Here is a 17,118-nt window from a genome sequence, read left to right on the forward strand (position 1 = left end):
GATTTTTTCCAGCCCTGTGCACATTTAACTGTTTGCCATGTATCAGTTTGCCCTGAAGGAGAGTCAGAATAGCATGACTGTACTTAACATTACAAGCTTTGAGATAGATCAGTTTATGCATCCAGGTATACTTCTTTTCTCTCATCCAGTAAACTGACATTCTCTCATTTTGAGAGCTGGAACCTGCTCCTTTATCATACAAGGATGCAATTGCAAAACAAATAAAATCTTAAATTAAAAACAAGACACTTCAGTGAGGAACAGTCTGTACTGCAGAATCCCATCACTACTTATAATAATAATATATTTTATTTATATCCCGCCCTCCCTGCCGAAGCAGGCTTGGAAAAGAACAGGCATGTTCTGAGCAAAACAAGAGAGAAATATGGTATAGTGGCTGCCTTGCCAGTTTGAGTCAAGGTACGATGCATTACAGGTGATTTTGAGACCAGTGGTCCTCATAAGTTTAGCAACCCAAGGACCCACTTCTGGATTTAACATTTTTTTGCCAAACCCCCAAGTCCTCCACTGTTTACTCACCCTTTTGAAGGTGTGTCCTTTCAACTGCCCCTTTTGAAGGAGTGTGTGGCAAGCTATGAATCACTGTGAAGACCTCTCTCCTCCTGTGCCTTCAAAACAGTAAGAACCACATGACTTGCACTTTAAAAAAAGTAAAATGTTGATGGTATTGTCTGTACTTGGTCTACAAGTTCAGGTCTCAGAGAGCAGTTGATTTTATAAGGCCACAACTCCAAAGGCCCCAACCCTCATTCTAATCAACCAGCTGGACAAGGGTGGGTAAGGTGCCTGGAAAATTCTAGAAGTGCTTATAGAAGTTCAAAAAAGATAGACCAGCAACACATTGAATATGAACTTGCAGTATTCAATGGAAAACAACTCTTTATATTTAGTCCATTGCGTACACAGACTTGACATGCCCATCTACTTCCAAAATGCCAAAGGTGATAAACTATTTTATTGAGAATTAATGTTAAAGCACTTACTCCTGGTTAATCTTTACTCAGTACTAGTTGCAGATGTCTTCTCCAATTGCCAGTGCTTAGGAAAATTTGAATTTGGATACAAACTGTGCACCACTATGCCTTCTCTCTCTCCTTCAGGCTACGTGGAAATGAAATCCAAGGGAAAACTTCTTGGTTGAGTATGAGAGATGCCAGATTTGGTATTGAACACATGTATTAAACAGCTACTAGCCTCACCAAAAAGCATGAGATATAGAAATCAGTCATAGGTTAAGGTCTGGCTTGGGTATTCAGTCTTCTAGCAACAACTTACGTACATGTAGTTCGGTATGGGGGCAGGTGTCATGACCCCACACTGCATGTAGGAAAGGAAAAAAGGAAAAAAGTATTTGAATAGATGCATGTTTTTACAGCAGCTCAAGGAAATTCCACTGAAACAAATGGGGATTACAACTAAACATATACTGGTGATCAGGCCAACAGACAGTTGTAATGCAATACTTATTTAGATCTTTAAAACCTGTTTTTCTCTCCAATAGGCACCCAAAGCAGCTTACAACATGGCTCTCACCTCATCCATTTTATCACAAATATATTTAGATACTTAAAATGTTTCAAGAGAAAAATATTCATTTCACAAAAAGGCAGCATAATGGACCCTGTGCACTGAACTCATAGCAGTAATAAGTTAATCCAGATACTATACTGATTAATTTTAATGCAAAACTACGCTTCCTATTGATGGTATGACATTTAGCCTGTGCTGAGGTCTTATTAGTTTTATATTAGCATGTGCTGCTGAGATCTTACTAGTTTCACTGAATACCCAAGAAAAGCTGACCATTCCATGTTTTCCCTTTTGTAGATTAACTGTTAAATTGCAGTGATTATCAGCTCTACTAGATGTTTCCTGTAATACAAAACATTCATACTCTCAAAAGATCATGTCAAAAAGGCATGATCAGAAGCATGAGTACCGCTTTCTTGAAACAAGACTGTATTGTTATTCCAAAAAATCTGTACACTCACAAGAACAATAATATGACATAGGAGCATTCTTCCCACACTGCCATATGTTTGGAAATAGTAATATTGGAACATTACAAGTTGCTGAGAAACTTCTACATAAAGATATTTCAGAAATGTTTACTATCAGATGATGACCACCTGCCATCTGTTGGTCATTTATTATTAAATACTTATTTTATCAACAAAATTCTAGTTACAGACTTTTATTTAAATACAAGTAAGATTCAATTCACACTATATACCTAAAATTTGACAAATTAGCAAGTTCTTTTTCATTCATTTGCTAGGTGCAGAAGGTGGAATCCACTCCTGTATCTTCTTACGAGTGGTAGAATATGGCACATACTGTCCAGGAGTGCCACTTAAATTGAATTTATGGCTATCCCAAATGAATTTACGAGCCACAGGTGGATGTGTAGTTGGGGGGTCATCTGTCATGCAGTGAAGCCAACGATGCCTTAAAAAAGAAACACAAATTACCACTAATACTGACATTTCCCTAACAATTCTTACAATCAAACCACACAATTAAGCAATATTAATCCACATACACACGAGTTCAAAAGCTAGCAACATTTAAAAAGTTACACCATACAAATTAATAATAATTACATTTTGAACAGTTTAACAGTTGGCTCTACAGAGCCTTCTCTTCAGTCCCAAGTATGCAAAGAAGAGATATAATATGCACCTTAAAATGATATTCTATTTAATGAAAAGCAAATAGCTGCCACACCAAAAGTTGATATTACAAGAATACTGTCCAAGCCAATGAAGATGGAAATATTCCTCTTCAGCACTCTGTGTACGAAAGGGCAATACAGGAAGGACTCTTAAAGCTGAATCCCTGGGCAATGTTTGCAATTGATGGATCAGTATTTGTCACTATTGTCTACTCTTATCAAGGTCATCACTTGTTTTGGATTAAATGAGGAAATGAAATGCTTCCTTCTCCTCCCCCACACCTAACCAAACTGGATATTGGTGCTATTAAGTTTAAAAGAATTAACACTTGTTTATTGGACTACATATCTTATTATACAGTATTACTTGCAAAAAACCCTTTCCCAATAGCTTTCTAATTTTCACTTGCCAAAGAAAAATACAATGGTATTTAACAAAACAGCAAAAATTGTCTCAAATGTTTCTAGAGTTATGGGAAGATGGCTTGTGCACATTTTGCATTATTTACAAAGAATTATTTACAAAGAATCCTGTATACACTCTTAATATGTACACTGCCACCTTCTGCAAGGTGATACTGCTAGAAGTCTCTCACCTTCCCCACAATCTGAGATAGTGAAGAAATTAGATTATTCAGTACATGAAAAAGTTCTTCCACAGTCAGATAATGGTGAATGCAGTGGGGTAGCCATGGTCTCCCTCATTTAAATCCTTAATAAAACCTAAATTAGATTTTTTGTTTTCACATACATGTCTGTAAAAAGTTTAAATATATTTTAATTGGGGTGGAAATAGAGGAAGTACAGAAGAAAAGATGCTTTTGAACTGTGGTGCTGGAGAAGAGAGTCCCTTAGACTGCAAGAAGATCAAACCAGTCAGTCCTAAGGGAAATCAACCCTTTCATTTCAGATTGGGAACACAATTTTCCATCTTGACAGTTCACTTCTACTCACACAATTTTATTTATTTATTTGATTTATATCCTGCCCTCCTCGATGGATGTACTTTTCATCAATTTTTAAAAGTCAAATGTCATTTACAAGTTATTTCATAACAGTCCTAGTGACTTCACGGAGACTGTTCCACAGAAAGCAATTTGTAGACTGAAATGTATAACCACAATTCAAGGAACTGCATGATTAACTGTGTATACTAGCAGCTCCTCAGACTTTTATTCTTCAGTAGCACCCCTACACCAAACTGTGTGCACCATTCCAGTTACCAATAGAAATCATATTTCCAGTCACACTTGGGTCCATTCAATATGTAGATTTAAAAATCACTGGGCAAATTAAGCTCTTGTTAAAAATCAGGTTATTTTGTTTTTCACTATACATAGCATTTCTTTTATGATTCCACATTTTAGGATTTGGCAGAAGACCCAGTGGACTGCATTTCCAGCAGAATTTCAGTTTAAGAAAGTTACATCTCTGCTATACAATCTTTTACTGGAAGATTCAGCTACTTGTTTTCAGTCTTTCAGCAGTTTTCTAATATTTATTTTACAGATGTATCTTCTAACCCCTTTCTCATGATATAATTTGGTTGCTTTGTGATAATATGTACCAGTGCGCAATATAGACTCCAAATTATTACAGGATTAAGACAAAGCAAGCCATTGACTGGATCCTATAATGTAACAGCAGACTGAAATTGAATTGAAAACAAATCAGCCAGTATCATAATGCCCCTGTATAAATTGATGGTGCGGTCTCATTTGGAATACTGTGTACAATTCTGGTCACCGCACCTCAAAAAGGATATTATAGCATTGGAAAAAGTCCAGAAAAGGGCAACTATAATGATTAAAGGGTTGGAATACTTTCCCAATGAAGAAAGGTTAAAACGCTTGGGGCTCTTTAGCTTGGAGAAACGTCGACTGCGGGGTGACATGATAGAGGTTTACAAGATTATGCATGGGATGGAGAAAGCAGAGAAAGAAATACTTTTCTCCCTTTCTCACAATACAAGAACTCGTGGGTATTCAATGAAATTGCTGAGCAGTCGAGTTAAAACGGATAAAAGGAAGTACTTCTTCACCCAAAGGGTGATTAACATGTGGAATTCACTGCCACAGGAGGTGGTGGCGGCTACAAGCATAGCCAGCTTCAAGAGGGAGTTAGATAAAAATAAAGAGCAGAGGTCCATCAGTGGCTATTAGCCACAGTGTGTGTGTGTGTGTGTGTATATATATATATATAATTTTTTTGGCCACTGTGTGACACAGTGTGTTGGACTGGATGGGCCATTGGCCTGATCCAACATGGCTTCTCTTATGTTCTTATGTTCTCTCCTGCATTCTGCCTCCCCCCCCCACAACAGTCCCTGATCCTGAGAAAATGGGGCTACATAAGAACACAAGATCATTGATGGATCAGACCAATGGTCCATCTAGTCCAGCATCCTGTCTTAATGTGGCCAATCAGTTCCTCTGGATGGCCAACAACAGGGCATAGAAGACAAGGTCTTCCCCTGATGTTGCCTGCTGGCTCTGGGATTCGGAGGTTTAGAACCTATGAATGTGGCCACTAATACACTTACTGATAGACTAGTAACCAATAATAGACTTATCCTCTGGGAATCTATCAAATCCCCCTTTAAAGCTGTTTGTTCCTGTGGTCATCACTATATCCTCTGGCAGCGAATTACACATTTTAATCACTCTATGTAAAGTACATAAGAGAAGCCATCTTGGATCAGGCCAATGGCCCATCCAGTCCAACACTCTGTGTCACACAGTGGTCAAAAAACCAGGTACCATCAGGAGGTCCATCAATGGGGCCAGGACACTAGAAGCCCTCCCACTGTTGCCCCCCCTCAAGCACCAAGAATACAGAGCATCACTGCCCCAGACAGAGAGTTCCAACAATATGCTATAGCTAATAGCCACTGATGGACCTCTGCTCCATATGTTCATCCAATCGCCTTTTGAAGCTGGCTATGCTTGTAGCTGCCACCACCTCCTGTGGCAGTGAATTCCATGTGTTAATCACCCTTTGTGTGAAGAAGCAGTTCCTTTTATCCGTTCTAACCCGAATGCTCAGCAATTTCATTGAATGCCCACGAGTTCTTGTATTGTGAGAAAGGAAGAAAAGTACATAAGAACATAAGAGAAGCCATGCTGGATCAGGCCAGTGGCCCATCCAGTCCAACGTCATGCTGGTAATTATTAACAAGGGAATTGAAAACAAATCAGCCAGTATCATAATGCCCCTGTATAAATCGATGGTGCGGTCTCATTTGGAGTACTGTGTGCAGTTCTGGTCGCCGCACCTCAAAAAAGATATTATAGCGTGGAGAAAATCCAGAAAAGGGCAACTAGAATGATTAAACGGCTGGAACACTTTCCCTATGAAGAAAGGTTAAAACGCTTGGGTCTTTAGCTTGGAGAAACGTTGACTGCGGGGTGACATGATAGAGGTTTACAAGATAATGCATGGGATGGAGGAAGTAGAGAAAAAAATACTTTTCTCCCTTTCTCACAACACAAGAACTCGTGGGCATTCGATGAAATTGCTGAGTAGACAGGTTAAAATGGATAAAAGGAAGTACTTCTTCACCCAAAGGATGATTAACATGTGGAATTCACTGCCACAGGAGGTGGTGGCAGTCACAAGCATAGCCACCTTCAAGAGGGGGTTAGATAAAAATATGGAGCAGAGGTCCATCAGCGGCTATTAGCCACAGTGTGTATATGTGTGTGTGTGTGTGTGTATATATACATATATATATATATATAATTTTTTTGGGCCACTGTGTGACACAGAGTGTTGGACTGGATGGGCCATTGGCCTGATCTAACATGGCTTCTCTTATGTTCTTAACACTCTGTGCCACACAGTGGCCAATAAAACCCAAGTGCCATCAGGAGGCCCACCAGTAGGGTCAGGACACTAGAAGCCCTCCCACTGTTGCCCCCCCCCAAACATCCTTCTTTCTCTACCTTCTCTATCCCATGCATAATCTTGTAAACCTCAATCATGTCACCCCTCAGTCAACATTTTCTCCAAGTTAGAGCCCCAAGCATTTTAACCTTTCTTCATAGGGAAAGTGTTCCAACCCTTTAATCATTCTAGTTGCCCTTTTCTGCACATTTTCCAATGCTGTGGGTAATAGCCACTGATGGACCTCTGCCTCATATGCTTATCCAATCCCTTCTTGAAGCTGTCTATGCTTGTAGCCACCGCCAGCACCTCCTGTGGTAGTGAATTTCATGTGTTAATCACCCTTTGGATGAAGAAGTAGTATTTCCTTTTGTCCCTCCTAAACCTACTACCTAGCTTCATTGGATGCCCTTGAGTACTAGTATTTTGAGAGAGGAAGAAAAAAATTCTCTTCAATTATACATTATTCCTCTATGGTGTTGGCCAAATGGAGCTCTCCCATTGGCTAATGGGTGTATTCCATGCACCTGACTACTAATTGGTCCATCATGGCTCACTCAGCGTCTCTGGCCTCCCACTGGCTGACTACCCTGTCTACTGCAGACCCAGAAATGTTGGACAAACCACCAAAACAGTCTTACCTCAGAGACAAACACATTTCCAGCTCTTCTGTGTCCTCTCTGTCAACTGGTCTCATGAAAAGCATTGCTGGCAACAAACCTCTGCCACCCCATCAATGGCTCACACAGCCAGCCTCCCAGCATGCACAGCCTCCAAAGGCCACAGAAAGAGGCAGGGAACCACCACCACTGTAATGCAACTAGGCAACAAGGCCTGGCCCTGCTTTTATGATTTTTAATTTCTGTTTTCAATGTATGCTTAATCATGTAATATTCTTTTGGGATTTCTTCCAGTCCCTTTGCTCTTAATATTGATAAATTTCAGTTTAAAATATATTTTTTAAGTTTTATAGTGACTGCAAGATCAGAAATATTTTTTGGGTTTTTTTTTTTTGGTGAAGTGGAACAGTATAATTTGTTTCTTTACTTGAAATCATAACCAAGGGGAGTGCCAATTCTGGAATTAGCTTTTTGCCTCTTGATTAAAGCACAACAGAAAACAAGCACCCATCTTATTCAGCATTAGCAAGTCTGACACATTAACTGCCATGGTTAAGTGAGATGGCAGAGGAAGAAAAAAGAAGACGTCAGACTTTCAAACAAGGCAGGAGGGAGGATCTGATCCATTTGCTCAAACCCACACTCCCTTCTTAGTGTTGACATCTGTATACCACATAGACAGAAGTATTTATACCACTTATGACAGCAAATCTTAAATTATATGTAAATTATGGCAACACCAGATTACTAATAGAAGCATGGTGTCTTCTAAAAAAAAAGCAAAAACCACCTTTAACATAAAAGTCTTTAGCGTCACACAACAGGATCTTGCACTGGGAGTCAGTAGGACCCATACATTGGAGAAGGAACTAAAACTCCTGCTCGTCTATCACCATTAGAAATAATGAAGTTTCATGCAGTAGGAATAGTGCAAGCGCATTTTAGAGGCAGGGAGGGAGCAGAAATATAGGGCGGGGGAGGGCGGGATATAAAAATAAACTTATTATTATTATTATAGAAATGCAAACAGGGCCACCCACATGATGGGATTACACAGCCTAATGATGTTACATGTTGGCATTTGTAGCTCAGGGTAATGGCAACTGTGGCAGAACTGGCCTGCAGGCCCTGTTCTGCCCTGCTTTATAAGGTTTTTCTCAACACCTGGAGAGACTTTTTTTTCACTCTCTGGTAGCCTTCTGCCACCACCTGACCTTTGTAAGAAATTGCCCCATGGAAGAGTCAGGGCTCCCAGCTTCCCTACTCAGTTCTGAGGTCTAGCCTCTTTGTCTCTCACTGCCCAGAACCTGGTCATCACAGGGACAGGTTACTTGCTTTGTGTGTCTCTGGAGCCACTTGCCAACTGCCTGCCTTCCCCTGGCACTCCTTTTAAAATAGCGTGTTCAAGATGGTGGTGTCTTTGGTACAGAGAACCACAGCTAAGCTTCAAAAGATAGAATTTCTTTAAAAGAAAATGTTCACATGTATACTTTTAACACAGCACCAGTTTCAACGAGGGGTTCACAAGAAATGGGTAAAATGCAAATCCTCTGTCCTTCTCTCTAAACATGCCCTATCAGATGTTAACATATTGGACAAGCTCTTTAGTTTAGGAATTCTAGCTCTCTACAGAGCTCCATTATCTTGAAGCCTTCTTCACCTCTCCAGATGACCACATGGTCAAAATCGCTGCCTTCTCAGTGAAGAGGTTTGTCTGTTCTCATGGACGCAACACCTAAAGAAAAGAGCCTCCCTCCTTTCTGCAGGGAGTTTTTATCATATCTGTTTCTCCACCCACTGACCAGGTCAGGCCAGGTCAGAGAAGCTCTTTCAGAAAATTCTATACATTTTCTTCCTGGATTCCTTCGAGCATTTAATTCCTCCAAATCTCTGTTCCCTGCATGAAGGGGGGGGGGAGGAGGAAGCCTGACTATCCTACTCTCTAGATCTATTAGTATGTGTATGAAGGTGGGCTGAGGTAAGTCTGGAAAGCAATTGTATGGACTTCCCCCTTCCTAACTGTCCTCTGCCCAGAAGAAAAAAGAATTTGTAAAACACAATGTATAGGTTTTGTTCATTTCAAACCTCTCAGGAAAAAAAATGCATTTCTTCACACACAACCCCCCCACCCCCCCACCCCCCAAATGTGAGCAAAGTCAATTAATTTCCATTTTGTGCTGCTGCAGAAATGGAGAGATGCAAATTCACACCCCACAACTGGAAGTTCTTGCACCCACTGAAATGTATTTTTGGACCCAACTCATTAGCTAGATTATTCAGTTATTGGAGAAATTATTGTGTGTCATAGCAGAAGACTGCTGCAGGGTGTGCAAAGATTAACAGAAAGTTAAAGCGCAAGTTCAGGCTGTGTAATATACAAGCACTGTGAAGTCTACACAAGAGTAGTTTGCCATACACTTCAAAATGCAGTCCTATCTAATTTGAATATGGACGTTGTTATGAGAGCTTGCAATTAATCCAGAAGCCAACTTTGCTGCCACATACATCCAGACAAAATAATTACTGGACCTAACAGCATCAACCACACCATCTCTGGCTTATTCACTTGCTCATCTTCTAACACTGTACATGCCATTAAATGCCAACAATGCCTTTCAGTTCTCCACATAGGGCAAACAGATAAAATCCTATGCTAATGGATAAATGAACACAAATATGACATCAAGAAACACAAAACTGAGAAACCTGTAGGAGAACATTTCAACCCAGGGCACTAGGTAGGGGACATCAAAGTAGTTGTTTTGCTACAAAGCAATTTCAGAAACACACTGGGAGATTGCTGAATTTCAAGTTAATACAACACTCAGGACAATGGAACCCCCAGGTCTAACAGAGATACCAAGTTTTTATTTCACTATGCATGTAGTGGCTAAGCCATTCAGTTCTCATTTATACTTAAAATTAAATTTTGTTGATCTTAAAGGTGCCACTGAACTCAAACTTAGTTCTCTTATCTGTTAACTCTTTTATTATTTGTATGCTAATTTGCTGCTATTCACAGACCTTACCAATTGCATTATTCCAATCTTAGCTGTACTTATGCATCTTGACTCTAATTAGTCCTTTCTGGCAAATATCTCCCCACACCTATATGTAACACTTGAGGAAATCTGTTTCGTTGTATCCAAGGAAGTGTGTATTTACACCTTCTAAGTCTCTCGCTTCTCGCTTATACCCAGAATTCAACTTTATTGCTCCTGGAATTGCCAGCAGACTAAGTTAGTTATCACATCTGTTTATTCACTCTTGTATTTGTATACTAATTTACTGCCATTCACAGGTTTTAACTGATTTAATCCAATCTCAACTGTATTTATCACCCAGTTACTTATACTTGCAATATTTTATTTAACGTTCTCTCTCTGTTGAGCTATTATGCCAAGGCTCTCTTAGATGCAGCTGGGTTCCCCTCCTGTTTTTTCACTCCTGATGATCCAGTCTTTTTCAATAGGAAAGCAATGTAAACTATTTAAATGAAAAATGACAACAAGTCAGTGAGGTGGATTCAGCTGAGAATGCGTATCCAGACCAAGTTCACCCAGCACATTTCCTTTGCTGACTGGGGATTTTGAATTTAGACTTCCCAGATTGTAGGCTGATACTGACCATTATACATTGCTGTCTCTCTACTCTTACATTGCCTCATCGAAGTTGTAGTTATTTCTCCAAGACAGACTATAGTTTTGTAGACAAACACATAGCTCTCAGTCTGTGTCATGGCGCCTTCACATGTTCTTGATCAGCACAACAAGAAACCTATGTACAAAAGCTTGCAATGCCAAGCCTTTTCATGTTTTCCTCTGGGACTTAGGCTCAAAGTATTGACCATGAGATTTCTGTTATGAATGTCAATAAATCAAAAGTAGGTTTGCAACTTAACAGATACACACCAGAACAACACCTGAACAATCACTACACCACAGACATTGTCTCCAGATCTTGATGTAATAATTCAGAGCAAGTGGTGTTAGTTATGAGGAACTATTAAACAAAATACTGCAAGAGTGCTAATGTTTTAAGCAAGTTTTAAGGGTTTTTTTTTAAATCTTGTGTTTGTCTGTGTCCTTTATAAAGTTTATATCTCCACTATCTGGCATTACATTTTATGACACACATTGCCTGGCCCACAAGGTCTCATTTATGTCAGATCCCATCCTCATAATAAATGAGTTCAACACCTCTGCCCTCCCTACCCTCTCTCTACCTATATGTAAGGCTTCAATGTATCTGCATGCACACAAAAGCTTATACCCACCCAGAATTAAACTCTGTTGGTCTTCATGGTTCTACTGGACTCAAAACTTTGTTTTACTGCTTCAGACCAATGTGGCTATCTACCCGAACATAATAACTGTTACTGGTCATTTTCCTGCTTTTTGGTGTTTGTTTTATGTCTTGTTTAGATGCTTCTATTGATTTATATATACTCAGCTTTAAATGTTTTTGATGTCAAAATGTTTTAATGCTTGCTGCCTTCGAGATTCTATTTGAGCAGAAAAGCAGCACAAAAATGTTTTTAAATAAAATAAGCAAACATTTGTTAATAGCAAGAGCTGCCATCAGTTTTATCTCCTCTCACAGCAGCATCTAATTACAAGGGGAAACTCTGAGCATAACATCACATTGCCACAGAACAAGTTAATTTACCACTCTGGCGGCACCATGCTTCCATCTACTTCCCAGAATGTATTTTTGCCATTCATTTCCTCAGTATACACAACCCATCTGTGACGACCTTAAACATAAGGGTAAATGCAAAATTATTACATTGTATTTAACTCTACAAAATGCATTTTAATAAACTAACACAACTTACAATAATTACTAATAGGGAATTCTACAACCCATATCACCAAGGTTTGCATAAAGTCAACATTCAGAGCTCAGAATATATTTATTTACATTATTTATTCAGCTTTCAAAACGCTGATTTCAGCAAATTTTCAACTTTTGACAAAGACTGATACAAGACAAAAAAGCAGGGTAAGAGAGGCAGTGAAACAAATTACATATAGTCTGATATAGTATTTCTACACAGAGGCAATGCATATGCAGATGAAAGAACACTGTTGTCTGTTTTCAAACTATTATCAGCTATTAGCAAATGCTATTTCTGAGCAAGTGATGTGGAACAGAAGATTTTCCAAAATGAATACTGTTCCAGAAAACTTTCCACCCTACATATGTAAATATAGTCTATCTATAATTGTTGGAGCTGTTGTATAGCAAATCAATTGTGTCAGATGCACTAAGTGTATAATATGAAGCATGGACAAATCCCAGCATTTGTACATATTGTGCATTTGTCTCTCTTTGCTAACGTTATTTAAATAGGAACATTTTCCAATTCAAATTTTCTCAGAAAACTCACATTACTGTTCTAAGCCCCAATTTTAATATTAGTAAGAACACCAAATGCATATTTTAAGCACCTAGGTAATGTTTTTCTCTGGATTGTCTTTGAATTATAATCAATATTTTTACTGGCATATAACCGATTTCAAGATCATTGTACATTATTATCCCTAACAGTATTTATCAGTCAAATATATTAAAGACAGCTAACAGACACAATCACCTCTAGGATTCTAAGAATGTATAATGCATTGTGTATGTTTAATTGCACATGCCCAGGAATTTAAATTCTCCTTTTAAATGTCCAACAAGGTGCTAAAGATTAATCAGCTATGATCAATAGATACAGAGTAAATAACCCAAAGATTAAGTGACAGGGAAAATGTTATCTACTTTACTAGAATATCTTGTCAAATAAATTCACTAGCTACAACTGCTACAGTAAAAAGAAGGTGGAAATCATCCCTCCTACTATCCAACTTAAAATCCTAAAGTCAGTTCTTTTTTCATATTCCTATATTTGAAAAAAATGGCAGTCAACTACTATGTGTAAGAGCGAAATCCCAAGTAACCTGGTACAACATCACTTCATAGGATCCTCATCACTCTCAGATCCTTGTTTCTTTCTGGAAGCTTAATCTTAACATAAATAATTAAAAAGCTGTTTTTCTTTTGACAAAGATGAAGTAACTTATTTGCTAGAATAGTTTAATCACATGGGTGCATTCACTCACCAAAGAAATACCTGTTGTCTTCATAATATTTGTTTCCATATTTGTCAGTGCCTACTAATGTACCAGTTTTCAGATCATTGACCCTGCAAATCCCAACAGAAAAACAATTTCAACTGTCTTATCAGGCCGCATACCATAGAAAAAGTATGTGGTTCCAGTTCCCAAACTCAAAAGACTATCAGACATCTGAGGTTAGAGCAATTTAGCCCAATCAATAAACAAGCAAGCAATTTTTTAAAAAGTATAAGAGAAAACTTAGATATTTAAACTGAAAATAGACCTCATAACAGTTATAGAAATGACTAGTTATACACATTCAACATTTGGCTATTAAACACTTTCAACACTGACAACCCAATCTTAAATATACTTATTCTCACGGTACTTACTTTCCATTATGTATCCTAAGGAAAACAGCCTAACGTTTTTTTTATATATATAATCCATAATGATGAATTTTTTTTGCAAAAAGTTCTTGTAGTAACATCAGTGGATACAAAATTAAACCTTAGAACAGTTTAACGTCAAACAAGCAAATTTCTAGCCAAAAGTGGCTGAAAAGCAGAGTACTTTCTCCCTGTCTTCTATTAGTTATAAACTTGACAGAGGCCATGATCATGCACACTAATAATGCACTTTCAGTGCACTTACCAACTGGGTTTTGCCAGTTCACACAATAAAATCCAGTTGGAAAGTGGATTGAAAGGGCAGCAAGCACTTGCCTTCCCGCCTCGAATTAGAAGGGGCAACGGAATCAATCTACCCCATACTTCTTCGAAGGGGACGGGTATCTATCACCAGGCTAAAAACCTTCGCTCGACTGACAAATGCTGGAAGCACCACAAGCCCCCCGGAGCCGCCAGTCTCACATACCGAACGCAGAAGAGTAATTTTGTTGTCCACACTCCCGGCAGCCAAGCTCCCAAGACAGAATAGCGCGGAGGCGAGTGCATTTACCTGAGAAATTGCCACAGAGCCCCACGAAGGCCACCATGACCCCAAAGCTGCTGCAGCGCCCTCTTCGCTACCTGAACATACTCCGCCATTTTCTCTGACAGAGTAAAAGGTGAACGAGTTTCCGCTGGCAAACAGCGACTGCGCAGCTGCAGCTCTAGGTCCCACCTTCATTGGCCCACATGCTCCTGGGCGGATTAACGCACAATGGAGCGGCGCAGCAACAGAAGCAATTTGCGATTCTTGAGAAGGAAAGGGTAATTTCTCTCGCGCTTCAGGTCTCTCTCTGGAAACTAATTTAGGTGCTTTGCAAAGGGAAATTATCTCTGTGTCTCTGACTTAGGAAATCATAATGTAACAAGTACGGAGACGGCTGGTATTAGTCACTTGGTCCTCTGAATCCTAGATAAATAAATTTATGTACAGTATATTGGAATGCCAGAGTGGTTTACGGTTTTTTTTAAAACAAGAGAATGACTAGGAAATTTAAGGATTTGAGCGAATGGCAGAGAAAACGTTGAGTCTGCTTTTTATTGTTAGTCCAGCGAAATACCGATATATCGTGCGGACGTGTTTTTATTTTGTCTGATAATAATTAAATGTATCCCCGAAACCTCTGTAAGTGGATGTCAGACAGGTTTTATGCTCACTGCATCAGCTACCACCTTAAGTGATTAGCTGCTGAATTTTAATGTGAGTAGAGGCATACGGCAGCCTTTTACTTAATGAAAGAATGTAAAAGACCAAATAAGCCGATTGCGATATTCAGTGCAATGTTATGCGGTTACACTAGTTTAAATCTGTTAAGATTAATGGGTTTGGATAAAGCCGTGTTCATGTTACGGTGATAGCACTAATATCCTAGGTATACATGTGTGTATAAGAACATAAGAGAAGTAATGTTGGATCAGGCCATTGGCCCATCCAGTCCAACACTGTGTCACACAGCGGCCAAAAAAACCCAAGTGCCATCAAGAGGTCCACCAGTGGGGCCAGGACACTAGAAGCCCTTTCACTGTGCCCCCCCCCCCCCATTTTCAATGAAAGATTACATATTTTTGTCAGATCCACAAGTTCACCTTTGAGTTCTTTCAGAACTCTTGGATGAATGCCATCTGGGCCTAGGGTTGCCAAGTCCAATTCAAGAAATATCTCGGGACTTTGGGGGTGGAGCCAGGAACAGGGGTGTGACAAGCATAATTGAACTCCAAGAGAGTTCTGGCCATCACATTTAAAGGGACAGCACACCTTCTTAAATGTCTTCCTTCCATAGGAAATAATGAAGGATAGGGGCACCTTCTTTTGGGGCTCATAGAATTGGACCCCCTGGTCCAATCGTTTTGAAACTTGGGGGGTACTTTGGGGAGAGGCACTAGATACTATATTGAAAATTTGGTGCCTCTACCTCAAAAAACAGCTCCCCCAGAGCCCCCGAGACCTCCAGATCAATTCCCCATTATACCCTGTGAGAATCGATCTCCACATAGGGAATAATGAAGACGTTTCCCTCCCCCCCCCCCCCCCCGTTTCTGGGAAATCTGATGCAGGGGATTGGCCTCTCTACTCACGAGTTGCTGCCAGCTTCTTCACAGCAACACAGACACACCATCCCAAGTTGAAGCCTTTCAATCAAGTCTCCGGAGGTGCAAAGGCACATGGTCCTTTGGGGGCGGGGCAGGGCTCCCCCCCCACCGGCCAGCTGACTGGGGACAGGAAGCAGCCTGGGAAAATGGAAGAGCTCTGGCTGCTGCGATCGGGGCTGGGGGATTTGGGAAGCCTATCTGGGCCTGGTGACTTATTAGTTTTTAATTTGTCCATCAGTTGCAGGACCTCCTCTCGTCACCTCAATCTGACTCAAGTCCTTCAACACCCCTTCCAAAATTAGCAGTTTTGGAGTAGGCAAACACATCTCATCTTCCACAGTGAAGACGGAGGCAAAAAATGCATTCAGCTTCTCAGCCAGTTCCCTATCCTCCTTCAATATCTTGCTTTTAAGAAAGAGGAAACACGTGTGCACTTTACAAATCACACAGGGGGGCTGTAGGTGGATAAACGGAGGAGTTCAATCACATATACAGCTGTACATTTGTTGAAAGTAAAATGAATATTATGAAATGCACATAAAAATCAAAATCCAAGTATGAAACTTTGTACAGGATTGCTGTAACTGAACTGGCCATTCCGAATCAAATAGCTGCCATCTGTATAAACCAAGATTACCTAACTGTAAATATTATGTGTTAATTTATTTTTAGTCTCATACTCCTTTCTTCACCTGGGCCACAGGGCAGCTCACATCAATTAAACAGTCTATAAGAAATAATAAAACATACTTACAAAATAGTTAAATTACCATCTATAAAATAGCACCCTAGTTTAGGCATCAGATTAAAAACCCAGACTGTGGTAAAAAAAAGAAGTGGAAGTACTAATAGTGGGAAACTGGCCTCAGCTGTCTTTAACAGAAAGCCTTGTGGAACAACTTCCTCTTGGAGGCCCTACAGAATCTAGAAAGATCCTTTATGGCCTGGAGGTCATCTGGCAGTTTCCACCATGCAAGAAGCCACTATAGGAAAAAGCTCTTGCCTTGTTGAGGACAGTCAAGCCACCTTTGTGCTGGGCACCATCAGTAGACTGTGAGGAAGAACAAAGTGTTCTTGGGGTGACATATAGGGAGAGGTAGTTCTGTAGGCATGAAGTTCCCAGACCACAGCGCTTTAAAAGTGAGAACCAGCACTTTTACCTTGATTTGGAAACAACTTCTGGAGGTACCTTTTGCATTCACATTGATGCTATGAAACAGCAGCAAAATAATTAATTCCTATATTGTCCACACTGCCACTCAGTTTGTGGG

At 39.8% G+C, this 17,118-nt stretch overlaps 1 protein-coding gene across 1 annotated transcript; it reads right to left on the reverse strand.

The window, feature by feature from the left end:
• Positions 1-2,199: 2,199 nt before the first annotated feature.
• NDUFA12 (NADH:ubiquinone oxidoreductase subunit A12) lies at positions 2,200-14,743 on the reverse strand. Its single transcript, XM_060245194.1, has 4 exons — positions 14,268-14,743; positions 13,311-13,393; positions 11,869-11,956; positions 2,200-2,469 (listed from the first exon to the last, which is right to left on the reverse strand). Exons 1-4 carry the CDS (start codon positions 14,354-14,356, stop codon positions 2,289-2,291), a joined length of 441 nt encoding a protein of 146 aa, XP_060101177.1. The 5' UTR covers positions 14,357-14,743; the 3' UTR covers positions 2,200-2,288.
• Positions 14,744-17,118: the final 2,375 nt, after the last annotated feature.

Source organism: Heteronotia binoei, chromosome 8, assembly GCF_032191835.1.
Source record: "Heteronotia binoei isolate CCM8104 ecotype False Entrance Well chromosome 8, APGP_CSIRO_Hbin_v1, whole genome shotgun sequence".
In the NCBI taxonomy this organism is placed as follows: Eukaryota; Metazoa; Chordata; class Lepidosauria; order Squamata; family Gekkonidae; genus Heteronotia; species Heteronotia binoei.

What these genes read in the sequence shown, in the direction of transcription:
- NDUFA12 (XM_060245194.1), bottom strand. Translation starts at nt 14,356, where the DNA reads ATGGCGGAGTATGTTCAGGTAGCGAAGAGGGCGCTGCAGCAGCTTTGG. An exon ending in GCTCTGTGGCAATTTCTCAG is followed by an intron (nt 13,394 to 14,267) that starts GTAAATGCACTC and finishes TGGGATTTGCAG; the next exon opens with GGTCAATGATCTGAAAACTG. An exon ending in AGCATGGTGCCGCCAGAGTG is followed by an intron (nt 2,470 to 11,868) that starts GTAAATTAACTT and finishes TTCTTTTTTAAG; the next exon opens with GCATCGTTGGCTTCACTGCA.